The sequence below is a fragment of the Cherax quadricarinatus genome, chromosome 61 (assembly GCF_038502225.1).
Source record: "Cherax quadricarinatus isolate ZL_2023a chromosome 61, ASM3850222v1, whole genome shotgun sequence".
In the NCBI taxonomy this organism is placed as follows: Eukaryota; Metazoa; Arthropoda; class Malacostraca; order Decapoda; family Parastacidae; genus Cherax; species Cherax quadricarinatus.
Genome location: NC_091352.1, coordinates 4,922,474 through 4,939,190, shown reverse-complemented (window position 1 = coordinate 4,939,190; position 16,717 = coordinate 4,922,474). Strand labels below are relative to the sequence as shown.

Genomic DNA, 16,717 nt, shown 5'->3' with positions numbered 1-16,717 from the left:
AGTTTGATGTTATTCTCACATCATTCACTTTCTCTATTAACCTTCTACAAGAAATATCCCCCCTCCCTCCCCTCACTACTATCAACTACAACCCCTCAATCCACTTCAACTGGTCCACCTCCTTCTTCTCCCCCTCTCAACCCTTTTCAAGTAGGCAGCCAGCACCTCTCCTTCCTCACTCCTCCCCTTCATGTAGTCAACCATTCCTCAACCACCCATCACCTCTCTCTCTCTCCTTCCTCCATCACCTCTCCCCCTCCCTTCTCTCCTTTCTCCACTCACCAGAGATTTACCGCGGGGTTTGTGTGTGTGTGTGTGTGTGTTTCCACAGGCAGGATAGACTCAGGATAGAATGCCCTGCCTCACACCACGACATATGGAATCAATAATCTTGCTGGTCGGGCAGGGGCGAGGAGGGAGGGGAGAGGGGGAGGGGAGAGGGGGAGGGGGAAAGAGGCATATGAATTAATCACCAGGGTAGGTGCCGAAGAGAGGCAGCAAGAGCGGTGGAGAAAATCCCCTGTGTAGTGGCCGGTGACAAAGGGGATTGCTCTCCCTTCCCCCCTCTCCACTTTTCCCTTAGTTTCCCCCTCCCCTCCTCTCTCTTTCCCCCCTCCCTAGCAGCCTCTAGGGTCGGTTACACAGTCACAATGGGAACACGCTCGCTCGGACAAAGGGTCGCTGGAAAGGCTCTTCCCGGATTGGCTAAAAGGCTTCACACTATTAAAAATCTTAACGACGCCACCACCGCATTTTATTTATGGCTCTAAAGGGCAAGCATATGCCTCTATGCTCCCCCTACGTGGCTCTAAGTGGCGAGCATATGTCTCTATGCTCTCCCTAGGTGGCTCTAAGTGACAAGCGTATGTCTCCATGCTCCTCCTAGGTGGCTCTAAGTGACGGGCATGTTTCCATGTTCCCCCTCTAAGGGGCAAGAATATACCCAAATTGCCCCCAAGGCTTCCCTAAATGGGCACAAGGAATGAGTTAGGTGTTTATTGCAGATCTCAACTGCAGATTACCTGCCAGCTGTGTTTGTAAGGGCGTTCCTCGTTGCAATAATACACCCATCACAAAAATTTAATAAAGGAAACGACCCGTGTTAGCGGCCTGATGGAACGAAGGAAATAAGAAAAAAAAGGAGAGAGAAACACTGGCGACTCCACTTCCCCCGGCGGAGGACAACACTGGGGATCATGTTCCCCCGGCGGGTTGCTGCCTCCGAGGGTTGGTATTGGCTGGCGGCGCCGGGAGGCCCCACCTACCGCCTGCCGTGACTCCGCCCAGCTCCTCCCCATCCGGCGTCCGTGGCCGTCCATCGCCGACAAAGCCTCGCAGCAGTTTTCTCGCTAGTTTGTTGAGGACTGGCTTAGGTGGACAAGCAAATATAAGAGAGCTTTAGTGTTCTTGTTTTTTTTTTGTTTTGCTTTTTTACCGAGTGAATGGCATCCGTGCCTTACAAAGAGAGTTGCAATATCAGTGAGCGGGACATGGTAAGTGAGTCGCGCTTACACTCTCCACTTGTCAGCCACACTCAACACCCACAGATAAATGTATATATATATTTGTATTTTTTCCATGGAAGTTTTGGGAAGTTTGACGGTGATGGGAAAACACAGAAGTTAATAAAATAGTGTTTCCGTTGTAGGTAGCCATAATGACCCTTGCCTCTCTGTTGTCTCTCGCGCAGAAGCAGCAGGATGGATGTGGCAGCGGCCGAGTGACCAGCTTCTCCGTCAGGGACCTCCTTCAGCTGCCTGACAAGCCGGCCAAAGGTACGTCAGTGTCGTGTTTCTCCTCCTGCTACAGTACTTCTTACTCAATGAATTTCAATTTTGCATCTTGTGAACGCTAACCAAAAAGCATATGGATGCGCTCAGACCCAAGAGCTATGGGATATACACAGACCCAGGAGCTAGAGTAGTGGCGATACATACACAGAGTAGTGGGGATATACACAGACCCAAGAGCTAGAGTAGTGGAGGTATATGTTACATTTCTGAGGGTTCATAAAGAGCGGCCGAACAAGCAGGGTTATTAACCCTGAGAACCTTGTTTAGTTTGCAAGTAGTGATACGCATCCTCTTCTCCGGCAGTGGGGTTGCAGACGCTGGTAGTGGAGGGCGGGGACTCCACCACCACAACCAACAATTCTCTGCCGCATCTGGACGATCGCAACCCCGTCCAGGCGGCGGCAGACTCCACAGAGAACACCAGCGTGGCTGAAGATGAGTTCCAGGTGGATGAGGACATGGAGGCCGTGGATGTCGAGGATGAACCTGAAGATGGACGGGAACCCAACGGCCGCAAGAGGAAGAGGAGAATTCTCTTCACCAAGTCTCAGACCTACGAACTGGAGAGGAGGTTCCGCCAGCAGCGGTACCTGTCGGCGCCGGAGAGGGAGCACCTGGCCTCTCTCATTAACCTGACGCCCACTCAGGTCAAGATCTGGTTCCAGAATCACCGCTACAAGACCAAGAAGTTGTATCGCGAGAAGGGTCTCCCTCCATCGCTAGACAACCCGTACGTCTCCTCAGCCGGGTCTCTGGGATCACTTCCGAGCGCCCTGCGGCGCCTGACGGTACCGCTGCTGGTGCGGGAGAGGCTTTCGTCAGTGCAGGGAGTGGGGGGGCGTGCTGAGGGCGTGCCCCACGACACCAGCTCCTTCCTAGACCCCCGGATACACCCGCCTCTGCACCTCTCTCCTCCCGTGGCATTCCCGGGGCTCTTCTCTGGGCTCTTCGGCACTTCAGGAGGTCTACGACTGGGGTCGATGCCCCCAGCTTTAGGGCAGACCTCGCTGCCCCCAGCACTGGCGGCCTCACTCACCTCCTCCCTCCTCCTGCCCTCACATCCTCTCTTCTCTACGGCCTCCACCCTCTCCAACCCTCTACCTCTCTTCTCCACTCCGCCTGTGACCACCCCGGCCGCCCGCGCCCCCATCAGGGTCCTCGAGGGCGGCAGTCGGTCATCGTCATCGTCCCCGGTGGCGTCCCTGTCGTCACCGCGACCTGCATCACCGGTCACCACCACCAGCAGCAGCAGCACCGCCATTGACACCACCGTGGGTTCCTCCCCCGTGGGCGGCGCTCACGCCCCCGCGCGCTGGTGACGCCCACACACGCCCGGCTAGTCCAACATGTGTTGTGAATCTTTTGAACTGTGAACACGGCCGCTGACTGTGCAATGTTCAACTCTCTGAGAAGCGACTCATTTTACAGTGTGCCTTAAGTGTGTAGCTAGAGTGTGTGTGTGTGTGTGTGTGTGTGTGTGTGTGTGTGTGTGTGTGTGTGTGTGTGTGTGTGTGTGTGTGTGTGTGTGTGTGTGTCTGTGTGTGTGTGTGTGTGTGTGTGTGTGTGTGTGTGTGTGTGTGTGTGTGTGTCTGTGTGTGTGTGTGTGTGTGTGTGTGTGTGTGTGTGTGTGTGTGTGTGTGTGTGTGTTTGTGTGTGTACACAGTATGTGGTGTGTATGTGTGTCTGTGTATAGGTAGTACATGTGTGTTTAGCAATAAGTATATATGTATGTGTGGATGTAGGCAGTATGTGTATGAATGTGTGTACCCAATGTGTGTATGTGTGTTTTTAACAGGAGTGAGTGTGTAGCACTGTGTATGTGTGTGTGTGCAAGTGTGTGTATCCAATATGTGTGTGTGTGTGTGTGTGTTTAACCGGTTTATGTGTGTATGTGTTAGCGTAGCCAGGGTGTGTGTGTGTATGTTTACGTTGTGTGTGTGTGTGTGTGTGTGTGTGTGTATGTATGTATGTTGAGGGATGATCGTGTAGTCAGTAATAAGTGTATTTCAGTGACTTGGTCATTCTCTACATTTCGTAAATACGAAGACAGTGTTGAAGTCCAGGCAGTGACCAGAAACTGAGGGCCCCGTGCAGAACTTTGAGGGGCCCCCTGCAGAACTCTGAGGGGCCCCCTACAGAACTCCTGCAGTGTATGGAGGGAGGTGCTGACCTCTTCAAACACGTGTGGATTGTCAAAGAGACTATGCAACCCGTTTAAGCCAGTGGACACTTACGAACTACGGACACTTACGAACTACGGACACTCTTTTAACCTTCTCTCACCCCTGACTGTCTCTCAGGGTCACAGTGGACTGATACAAGCCCTTAGCATTCATAATAGAAGTTCAGTACACGTAAGTTAAGGGAAGACTTGAAGGGCCAAATAAAGCCTCAGGGCTGCAAGGCCCGCCATATTTAGCAGTCTTTGCAGGGGCACAGCACCCACATCAGGGCTCTGCAAGGTACCCCCCCAGGGGAAATGGCCCTTGATTTACCCTTGGAGCGAAATTACCCTCAGGGGGATGAACCCCTGCACGTGAGTGCTGCTAATTAGCGGCACTCCCCGTGCTGCCTCACCCGCACAGTGCCACTCTGACGCTCCAGTGAACTAAAGTCAAAAGCCATTTCTTGTGTGGGAAAAAAGTGTCACTGCTAAGAACCAGTGTCACTGCTAAAAACCAGTGCCACTGCTAAAAACCAGTGCCACTGCTAAAAATCAGTGCCACTGCTAAGAACCAGTGTTGCTGCTAAAAAAAACAGTGCCAGTGCTAAGAGACCAGTGCCACTAAGAAACAGTGCTATTACTAAGAAGTAATATGACTGCTATAAACCAGTGCCGCCGGGAAGAACCACAGAGTGCCACATAAGTGAGTGATGCCGCGAGTTGAACAGTTCTCACAGACTGAGCGACTGGAGAGATGTGTACATATACATACATATACATACATATACATACATGGATATAAATATTTATGGTTGTGTTGTGGTTGGAGAGGCAAGATGGCGGCGCCTGACACTAGTGTATATATTGGTGAATAATAATAATAATAATGATAACTGTGTTTGGTGTTCCATTACCTGTGAGGATGTGGATGAGGATGTGGAGGAAGATGATGAGGAAGATGATGAGGAAGATGTAAATGAGGGAGATGGCACTTCATATTTTTAAATGAGAAAATGCGTTAAAGGCAGGAATATTAGAAGATAAGAATAAGGTGGATTACCGGGAAGATTATTATTATTATTATTATTATTATTATTATTATTATTATTATTATTATTATTATATTATTGTTATTAGTTATTATTATTATTATTATTATTAGTTATTATTATTATGATTATTATTATTATTATTAAGAGGGGGATAAGGATGATGCAGTGTAGTTTGCTGCCGTCTAGGTAGAGTTAACCACTGGATAACTGGGGCAGTAATCACTGGATAACTGGGGCAGTAATCACTGGATAACTGGGGCAGTAACCACTGGATAACTGGGGCAGTAATCACTGGATAACTGGGGCAGTACTCACTGGATAACTGGGGCAGTACTCACTGGATAACTGGGGCAGTAATCACTGGATAACTGGGGCAGTAACCACTGGATAACTGGGGCAGTAACCACTGGATAACTGGGGCAGTACTCACTGGATAACTGGGGCAGTACTCACTGGATAACTGGGGCAGTAATCACTGGATAACTGGGGCAGTAACCACTGGATAACTGGGGCAGTACTCACTGGATAACTGGGGCAGTAACCACTGGATAACTGGGGCAGTACTCACTGGATAACTGGGGCAGTAACCACTGGATAACTGGGGCAGTACTCACTGGATAACTGGGGCAGTAATCACTGGATAACTGGGGCAGTAACCACTGGATAACTGGGGCAGTAACCACTGGATAACTGGGGCAGTACTCACTGGATAACTGGGGCAGTACTCACTGGATAACTGGGGCAGTACTCACTGGATAACTGGGGCAGTAATCACTGGATAACTGGGGCAGTAATCACTGGATAACTGGGGCAGTACTCACTGGATAACTGGGGCAGTAACCACTGGATAACTGGGGCAGTACTCACTGGATAACTGGGGCAGTAATCACTGGATAACTGGGGCAGTAACCACTGGATAACTGGGGCAGTACTCACTGGATAACTGGGGCAGTAATCACTGGATAACTGGGGCAGTACTCACTGGATAACTGGGGCAGTAACCACTGGATAACTGGGGCAGTACTCACTGGATAACTGGGGCAGTAACCACTGGATAACTGGGGCAGTACTCACTGGATAACTGGGGCAGTAACCACTGGATAACTGGGGCAGTACTCACTGGATAACTGGGGCAGTACTCACTGGATAACTGGGGCAGTACTCACTGGATAACTGGGGCAGTACTCACTGGATAACTGGGGCAGTACTCACTGGATAACTGGGGCAGTACTCACTGGATAACTGGGGCAGTAACCACTGGATAACTGGGGCAGTACTCACTGGATAACTGGGGCAGTAATCACTGGATAACTGGGGCAGTAACCACTGGATAACTGGGGCAGTAACCACTGGATAACTGGGGCAGTACTCACTGGATAACTGGGGCAGTACTCACTGGATAACTGGGGCAGTACTCACTGGATAACTGGGGCAGTAATCACTGGATAACTGGGGCAGTAATCACTGGATAACTGGGCAGTACACTGGATAACTCACTGGATAACTGGGGCAGTAACCACTGGATAACTGGGGCAGTACTCACTGGATAACTGGGTGAGTAATCACTGGATAACTGGGGCAGTACTTACTGGATAACTGGGGCAGTAATCACTGGATAACTGGGGCAGTAATCACTGGATAACTGGGGCAGTAACCACTGGATAACTGGGGCAGTAATCACTGGATAACTGGGGCAGTAATCACTGGATAACTGGGGCAGTACTCACTGGATAACTGGGGCAGTAATCACTGGATAACGGGCAGTAATCACTGGATAACTGGGGCAGTACTCACTGGATAACTGGGGCAGTAATCACTGGATAACTGGGGCAGTACTCACTGGATAACTGGGGCAGTACTCACTGGATAACTGGGGCAGTAATCACTGGATAACTGGGGCAGTAACCACTGGATAACTGGGGCAGTAACCACTGGATAACTGGGGCAGTAACCACTGGATAACTGGGGCAGTACTCACTGGATAACTGGGGCAGTAACCACTGGATAACTGGGGCAGTACTCACTGGATAACTGGGGCAGTACTCACTGGATAACTGGGGCAGTAATCACTGGATAACTGGGGCAGTAACCACTGGATAACTGGGGCAGTAACCACTGGATAACTGGGGCAGTAACCACTGGATAACTGGGGCAGTAACCACTGGATAACTGGGGCAGTACTCACTGGATAACTGGGGCAGTACTCACTGGATAACTGGGGCAGTACTCACTGGATAACTGGGGCAGTACTCACTGGATAACTGGGGCAGTACTCACTGGATAACTGGGGCAGTAACCACTGGATAACTGGGGCAGTAACCACTGGATAACTGGGGCAGTAACCACTGGATAACTGGGGCAGTAACCACTGGATAACTGGGGCAGTAACCACTGGATAACTGGGGCAGTAACCACTGGATAACTGGGGCAGTACTCACTGGATAACTGGGGCAGTAACCACTGGATAACTGGGGCAGTACTCACTGGATAACTGGGGCAGTACACACTGGATAACTGGGGCAGTAACCACTGGATAACTGGGGCAGTACTCACTGGATAACTGGGGCAGTAACCACTGGATAACTGGGGCAGTAACCACTGGATAACTGGGACAGTAATCACTGGATAACTGGGGCAGTAACCACTGGATAACTGGGGCAGTACTCACTGGATAACTGGGGCAGTAACCACTGGATAACTGGGGCAGTACTCACTGGATAACTGGGGCAGTACTCACTGGATAACTGGGGCAGTAACCACTGGATAACTGGGGCAGTAACCACTGGATAACTGGGGCAGTAACCACTGGATAACTGGGGCAGTAACCACTGGATAACTGGGGCAGTAATCACTGGATAACTGGGGCAGTAACCACTGGATAACTGGGGCAGTAACCACTGGATAACTGGGGCAGTACTCACTGGATAACTGGGGCAGTAACCACTGGATAACTGGGGCAGTAACCACTGGATAACTGGGGCAGTAATCACTGGATAACTGGGGCAGTAACCACTGGATAACTGGGGCAGTAACCACTGGATAACTGGGGCAGTACTCACTGGATAACTGGGGCAGTACTCACTGGATAACGGGCAGTACTCACTGGATAACTGGGGCAGTAATCACTGGATAACTGGGGCAGTACTTACTGGATAACTGGGGCAGTAACCACTGGATAACTGGGGCAGTACTCACTGGATAACTGGGGCAGTACTCACTGGATAACGGGCAGTACCACTGGATAACTGGGGCAGTAACCACTGGATAACTGGGGCAGTACTTACTGGATAACTGGGGCAGTACTCACTGGATAACTGGGGCAGTACTCACTGGATAACTGGGGCAGTAATCACTGGATAACTGGGGCAGTACTTACTGGATAACTGGGGCAGTAATCACTGGATAACTGGGGCAGTAATCACTGGATAACTGGGGCAGTACTCACTGGATAACTGGGGCAGTACTTACTGGATAACTGGGGCAGTACTTACTGGATAACTGGGGCAGTACTCTCTGGATAACTGGGGCAGTACTCACTGGATAACTGGGGCAGTACTCACTGGATAACTGGGGCAGTAATCACTGGATAACTGGGGCAGTACTTACTGGATAACTGGGGCAGTAATCACTGGATAACTGGGGCAGTAATCACTGGATAACTGGGGCAGTACTCACTGGATAACTGGGGGAGTAATCACTGGATAACTGGGGCAGTACTTACTGGATAACTGGGGCAGTAATCACTGGATAACTGGGGCAGTAATCACTGGATAACTGGGGCAGTAATCACTGGATAACTGGGGCAGTACTCACTGGATAACTGGGGCAGTAATCACTGGATAACTGGGGCAGTACTCACTGGATAACTGGGGCAGTAATCACTGGATAACTGGGGCAGTAATCACTGGATAACTGGGGCAGTACTCACTGGATAACTGGGGCAGTAATCACTGGATAACTGGGGCAGTACTCACTGGATAACTGGGGCAGTACTCACTGGATAACTGGGGCAGTAATCACTGGATAACTGGGGCAGTAATCACTGGATAACTGGGGCAGTACTCACTGGATAACTGGGGCAGTACTCACTGGATAACTGGGGCAGTACTCACTGGATAACTGGGGCAGTAATCACTGGATAACTGGGGCAGTACTCACTGGATAACTGGGGCAGTACTCACTGGATAACTGGGGCAGTACTCACTGGATAACTGGGGCAGTAACCACTGGATAACTGGGGCAGTAATCACTGGATAACTGGGGCAGTACTCACTGGATAACTGGGGCAGTACTCACTGGATAACTGGGGCAGTACTCACTGGATAACTGGGGCAGTACTCACTGGATAACTGGGGCAGTACTCACTGGATAACTGGGGCAGTACTCACTGGATAACTGGGGCAGTACTCACTGGATAACTGGGGCAGTACTCACTGGATAACTGGGGCAGTAATCACTGGATAACTGGGGCAGTAATCACTGGATAACTGGGGCAGTAATCACTGGATAACTGGGGCAGTAATCACTGGATAACTGGGGCAGTAATCACTGGATAACTGGGGCAGTACTCACTGGATAACTGGGGCAGTACTCACTGGATAACTGGGGCAGTAATCACTGGATAACTGGGGCAGTACTCGCTGGATAACTGGGGCAGTACTCACTGGATAACTGGGGCAGTACTCACTGGATAACTGGGGCAGTAATCACTGGATAACTGGGGCAGTAATCACTGGATAACTGGGGCAGTACTCACTGGAGAACCAGAAGTCTGTTGGTAATTTCACCCTTGTACGACGGGAGGGTGTTGAAGAGTCCTGGGTCCGTGGCACTTACTGAATCCTCTTTAAATGTAGGTATGACAAAGTTGGTTATTAGTGGAGGTATTTTGCACCGTCTGTTTTTCACGTGTAGATATTTCAGTGTCCAGGTTAACCGACATTCCCTACACGACTTTCAAGGTGTAGATTATGATGTATCTTTCTCGCCTGCGTTCCAGGGAGTACAGTTGGAGTGACTTGAGACGTTATTATGCTCTTACCTGTCCACCACCTTCCCTTGAAGATACCATTACTGTCCACCACCTTCCTTTAAAGATAACATCACCCAAGACAACATCACCTAAGATAACATCACCTAAGACAACACCACCTAAGATAACATCACCTAAGACAACATCACCTAAGACAACATCACCTAAGACAACATCACCTAAGACAACATCACCTAAGACAACATCACCTAAGACAACATCTCCTAAGACAACATCACCTAAGATAACATCACCTAAGACAACATCACCTAAGATAACATCACCTAAGACAACATCACCTAAGATAACATCACCTAAGATAACATCACCTAAGACAACATCACCTAAGACAACATCACCTAAGACAACATCACCTAAGATAACATCACCTAAGATAACATCACCTAAGACAACATCACCTAAGATAACATCACCTAAGACAACATCACCTAAGATAACATCACCTAAGACAACATCACCTAAGACAACATCACCTAAGACAACATCACCTAAGATAACATCACCTAAGACAACATCACCTAAGATAACATCACCTAAGACAACATCACCTAAGACAACATCACCTAAGACAACATCACCTAAGATAACATCACCTAAGACAACATCACCTAAGACAACATCACCTAAGACAACATCACCTAAGACAACATCACCTAAGATAACATCACCTAAGATAACATCACCTAAGACAACATCACCTAAGACAACATCACCTAAGACAACATCACCTAAGACAACATCACCTAAGACAACATCACCTAAGATAACATCACCTAAGACAACATCACCTAAGATAACATCACCTAAGACAACATCACCTAAGACAACATCACCTAAGACAACATCACCTAAGACAACATCACCTAAGACAACATCACCTAAGACAACATCACCTAAGACAACATCACCTAAGACAACATCACCTAAGACAACATCACCTAAGACATCACCTAAGACAACATCACCTAAGACAACATCACCTAAGACAACATCACCTAAGACAACATCACCTAAGACAACATCACCTAAGATAACATCACCTAAGACAACATCACCTAAGATAACATCACCTAAGATAACATCACCTAAACATCACCTAAGACAACATCACATAAGACATCACAAGACATCACCTAAGACATCACAAGACATCACCTAAGATAACATCACCTAAGACATCACAAGACATCACCTAAGATAACATCACCTAAGACATCACAAGACATCACCTAAGACAGCATCACCTAAGATAACATCACCTAAGACATCACAAGACATCACCTAAGACAGCATCACATAAGACATCACAAGACATCACCTAAGACATCACAAGACATCACCTAAGATAACATCACCTAAGACATCACAAGACATCACCTAAGATAACATCACCTAAGACATCACAAGACATCACCTAAGATAACATCACCTAAGACATCACATAAGACATCACAAGACATCACAAGACATCACCTAAGATAACATCACCTTGTTATCCTCAACATAACAAAGGTTGTTAAGACAGCAAGTTGTAAGCCTCACGTTGCCCTGTAGAGTTCATTACGTGTTTAGCGCTCTCCGTGGATGCAGTGCCATTACTAATGGGTGAGTAAAATCACTCAGTGTGATGGAGGGTGCTAGTGTGATGGAGGGTGCTAGTGTGATGGAGGGTGCTAGTGTGATGGAGGGTGCTAGTGTGATGGAGGGTGCTAGTGTGATGGAGGGTGCTAGTGTGATGGAGGGTGCTAGTGTGATGGAGGGTGCTAGTGTGATGGAGGGTGCCAGGGTGATGGAGGATGCTAGTGTGATGGAGGGTGCTAGTGTGATGGAGGGTGCTAGTGTGATGGAGGGTGCCAGGGTGATGGAGGATGCTAGTGTGATGGAGGGTGCCAGGGTGATGGAGGGTGCTAGTGTGATGGAGGGTGCCAGGGTGATGGAGGGTGCTAGTGTGATGGAGGGTGCCAGGGTGATGGAGGGTGCTAGTGTGATGAAGGGTGCCAGGGTGATGGAGGGTGCTAGTGTGATGGAGGGTGCCAGGGTGATGGAGGATGCTAGTGTGATGGAGGGTGTCAGGGTGATGGAGGGTGCCAGGGTGATGGAGGGTGCCAGGGTGATGGAGAATGCTAGTGCGATGGAGGGTGCCAGGGTGATGGAGGGTGCCAGGATGATGGAGGGTGCCAGGATGATGGAGGGTGCCAGGATGATGGAGGGTGCCAGGATGATGGAGGGTGCCAGGGTGATGGAGGATGCTAGTGTGATGGAGGGTGCCAGGGTGATGGAGGGTGCCAGGATGATGGAGGGTGCCAGGGTGATGGAGGGTGCCAGGGTGATGGAGGGTGCCAGGGTGATGGAGAATGCTAGTGGGATGGAGGGTGCCAGGGTGATGGAGGATGCTAGTGTGATGGAGGGTGCCAGGATGATGGAGGGTGCCAGGATGATGGAGGGTGCCAGGATGATGGAGGGTGCCAGGATGATGGAGGGTGCCAGGATGATGGAGGGTGCCAGGATGATAGAGGGTGCCAGGGTGATGGAGGGTGCCAGGATGATGGAGGGTGCCAGGATGATGGAGGGTGCCAGGATGATGGAGGGTGCCAGGATGATGGAGGATGCCAGGATGATGGAGGGTGCCAGGATGATGGAGGATGAGATACAAACATCTCATTGAACCGACATCAATTGTGTTGATGATTGATGTTCTGCGCCTAACAACACAGATATAAACCTCTTGTTAAATATAAACCTCTTGTTAAATATAAACCTCTTGTTAAATATAAACCTCTTGTTAAATATAAACCTCTTGTTAAATATAAACCTCTTGTTAAATTTAAACCTCTTGTTAAATATAAACCTCTTGTTAAATATAAACCACTTGTTAAATATAAACCTCTTGTTAAATATAAACCTCTTGTTAAATATAAACCACTTGTTAAATATAAACCTCTTGTTAAATATAAACGTCTTGTTAATATAAACCTCTTGTTAAATATAAACCTCTTGTTAAATTTAAACCTCTTGTTAAATATAAACCTCTTGTTAAATATAAACCACTTGTTAAATATAAACCTCTTGTTAAATATAAACGTCTTGTTAATATAAACCTCTTGTTAAATATAAACCTCTTGTTAAATTTAAACCTCTTGTTAAATATAAACCTCTTGTTAAATATAAACCACTTGTTAAATATAAACCTCTTGTTAAATATAAACCTCTTGTTAAATATAAACCACTTGTTAAATATAAACCTCTTGTTAAATATAAACGTCTTGTTAATATAAACGTCTTGGTTATTAAGTTAAAGAGTCCAGCTGGTTCCATCAACATTACTGTCGAGTTTGGTCAATATAACTCACTCTCTTACCTACTTGTATTAATTATTAAGTCGATCTAGAATTTTATGATTAAAATTAACAGAGAAGCATTAAATAACTGTTGCTATGTTGCACTGTTATTGTTGCTATGTTGCACTGTTATTATGTTGCACTGTTATTGTTGCTATGTTGCACTGTTATTGTTGCTATGTTGTACTGTTATTATGTTGCACTGTTATTGTTGCTATGTTGTACTGTTATTATGTTGCACTGTTATTGTTGCTATGTTGCACTGTTATTATGTTGCACTGTTATTGTTGCTATGTTGCACTGTTATTGTTGCTATATTGTACTGTTATTATGTTGCACTGTTATTGTTGCTATGTTGCACTGTTATTATGTTGCACTGTTATTGTTGCTATGTTGCACTGTTATTATGTTGCACTGTTATTGTTGCTATGTTGCACTGTTATTATGTTGCACTGTTATTGTTGCTATGTTGCACTGTTATTGTTGCTATGTTGTACTGTTATTATGTTGCACTGTTATTGTTGCTATGTTGCACTGTTATTATGTTGCACTGTTATTGTTGCTATGTTGCACTGTTATTGTTGCTATGTTGTACTGTTATTATGTTGCACTGTTATTGTTGCTATGTTGCACTGTTATTATGTTGCACTGTTATTGTTGCTATGTTGCACTGTTATTGTTGCTATGTTGTACTGTTATTATGTTGCACTGTTATTGTTGCTATGTTGTACTGTTATTATGTTGCACTGTTATTGTTGCTATGTTGCACTGTTATTATGTTGCACTGTTATTGTTGCTATGTTGCACTGTTATTGTTGCTATGTTGCACTGTTATTATGTTGCACTGTTATTGTTGCTATGTTGCACTGTTATTGTTGCTATGTTGCACTGTTATTGTTGCTATGTTGCACTGTTATTGCTGCTATGTTGCACTGTTATTGTTGCCGTGTTGCACTGTTATTGTTACTGTGTTGCACTGTTATGTTGCACTGTTATTGTTGCTATGTTGCACTGTTATTGTTGCTATGTTGCACTGCTATTGTTGCTGTGTTGCACTGTTATTGTTACTGTGTTGCACTGTTATTGTTGCTGTGTTGCACTGTTATTGTTGCTGTGTTGCACTGTTATTGTTGCTATGTTGCACTGTTATTGTTGCTGTGTTGCACTGTTACTGTTGCTGTGTTTCACTGTTATTGTTGCTATGTTGCACTGTTATTGTTGCTATATTGCACTATTGTTGCTATGTTGCACTGTTATTGTTGCTATGTTGCACTGTTATTGTTGCTATGTTGCACTGTTATTGTTGCTATATTGCACTGTTATTGTTACTATATTGCACTGTTATTGTTGCTATGTTGCACTGTTATTGTTGCTATGTTGCACTGTTATTGTTGCTGTGTTGCACTGTTACTGTTGCTGTGTTGCACTGTTACTGTTGCTGTGTTGCACTGTTATGTTGCACTGTTATTGTTGCTATATTGCACTGTTATTGTTGCTATATTGCACTGTTATTGTTGCTATATTGCACTGTTATTGTTGCTATATTGCACTGTTATTGTTGCTATATTGCACTGTTATTGTTGCTGTGTTGCACTGTTATTGTTGCTGTGTTGCACTGTTGTTGCTATATTGCACTGTTATTGTTGCTGTGTTGCACTGTTATTGTTGCTATATTGCACTGTTATTGTTGCTATATTACACTGTTATTGTTGCCATATTGCACTGTTATTGTTGCTATATTGCACTGTTATTGTTGCTGTATTGCACTGTTATTGTTGCTATATTGCACTGTTATTGTTGCTGTATTGCACTGTTATTGTTGCTATATTGCACTGTTATTGTTGCTATATTGCACTGTTATTGTTGCTATATTGCACTGTTATTGTTGCTGTGTTGCACTGTTATTGTTGCTGTGTTGCACTGTTATTGTTGCTATATTGCACTGTTATTGTTGCTATGTTGCACTGTTATTGTTGCTGTGTTGCACTGTTATTGTTGCTATATTGCACTGTTATTGTTGCTGTGTTGCACTGTTATTGTTGCTGTGTTGCACTGTTATTGTTGTTGTGTTGCACTGTTATTGTTGCTATATTGCACTGTTATTGTTGCTGTGTTGCACTGTTATTGTTGCTATGTTGCACTGTTATTGTTGCTGTGTTGCACTGTTATTGTTGCTATATTGCACTGTTATTGCTGCTATGTTGCACTGTTATTGTTGCTGTGTTGCACTGTTATTGTTGCTATATTGCACTGTTATTGTTGCTATATTGCACTGTTATTGTTGCTATATTGCACTGTTATTGTTGCTGTGTTGCACTGTTATTATTGCTATATTGCACTGTTATTGTTGCTGTGTTGCACTGTTATTGTTGCTATGTTGCACTGTTATTGTTGCTGTGTTGCACTGTTATTGTTGCTATATTGCACTGTTATTGTTGCTGTGTTGCACTGTTATTGTTGCTGTGTTGCACTGTTATTGTTGCTATGTTGCACTGTTATTGTTGCTGTGTTGCACTGTTATTGTTGCTGTGTTGCACTGTTATTGTTGCTATGTTGCACTGTTATTGTTGCTGTGTTGCACTGTTATTGTTGCTATATTGCACTGTTATTGTTGCTGTGTTGCACTGTTATTGTTGCTGTGTTGCACTGTTATTGTTGCTATGTTGCACTGTTATTGTTGCTGTGTTGCACTGTTATTGTTGCTATGTTGCACTGTTATTGTTGCTGTGTTGCACTGTTATTGTTGCTGTGTTGCACTGTTATTGTTGCTGTGTTGCACTGTTATTGTTGCTGTGTTGCACTGTTATTGTTGCTGTGTTGCACTGTTATTGTTGCTGTGTTGCACTGTTATTGTTGCTATGTTGCACTGTTATTGTTGCTGTGTTGCACTGTTATTGTTGCTATATTGCACTGTTATTGTTGCTGTGTTGCACTGTTATTGTTGCTGTGTTGCACTGTTATTGTTGCTGTGTTGCACTGTTATTATTGCTATATTGCACTGTTATTGTTGCTGTGTTGCACTGTTATTGTTGCTATGTTGCACTGTTATTGTTACTGTGTTGCACTGTTATTGTTGCTATATTGCACTGTTATTGCTGCTATGTTGCACTGTTATTGTTGCTGTGTTGCACTGTTATTGTTGCTATATTGCACTGTTATTGTTGCTGTGTTGCACTGTTATTGTTGCTGTGTTGCACTGTTATTGTTGCTATATTGCACTGTTATTGTTGCTGTGTTGCACTGTTATTGTTGCTATGTTGCACTGTTATTGTTGCTGTGTTGCACTGTTATTGTTGCTGTGTTGCACTGTTATTGTT

The 16,717-nt window shown here is 46.0% G+C and overlaps 1 protein-coding gene across 2 annotated transcripts in view; it reads left to right on the top strand.

Annotated features, from left to right (window-relative positions):
- Nucleotides 1-4,979, top strand: part of LOC128699467 (homeobox protein Nkx-2.8-like) — a 116,379-nt gene extending 111,400 nt beyond the window's left edge. Inside the window, exons 1-3 of one of the 2 annotated variants that reach the window (XM_053792231.2) lie at nt 1,126-1,493; nt 1,691-1,775; nt 2,097-4,979. In XM_053792231.2, coding sequence (XP_053648206.1) covers nt 1,443-1,493; nt 1,691-1,775; nt 2,097-3,112 — 1,152 coding nt within the window. In that variant the 5' untranslated portion in view covers nt 1,126-1,442 and the 3' untranslated portion in view covers nt 3,113-4,979. Of the gene's footprint in view, nt 1-1,125; nt 1,494-1,690; nt 1,776-2,096 lie in introns of those variants that run through there. The other variant, XR_011393697.1, reaches the window with a different exon arrangement.
- Nucleotides 4,980-16,717: the final 11,738 nt, after the last annotated feature.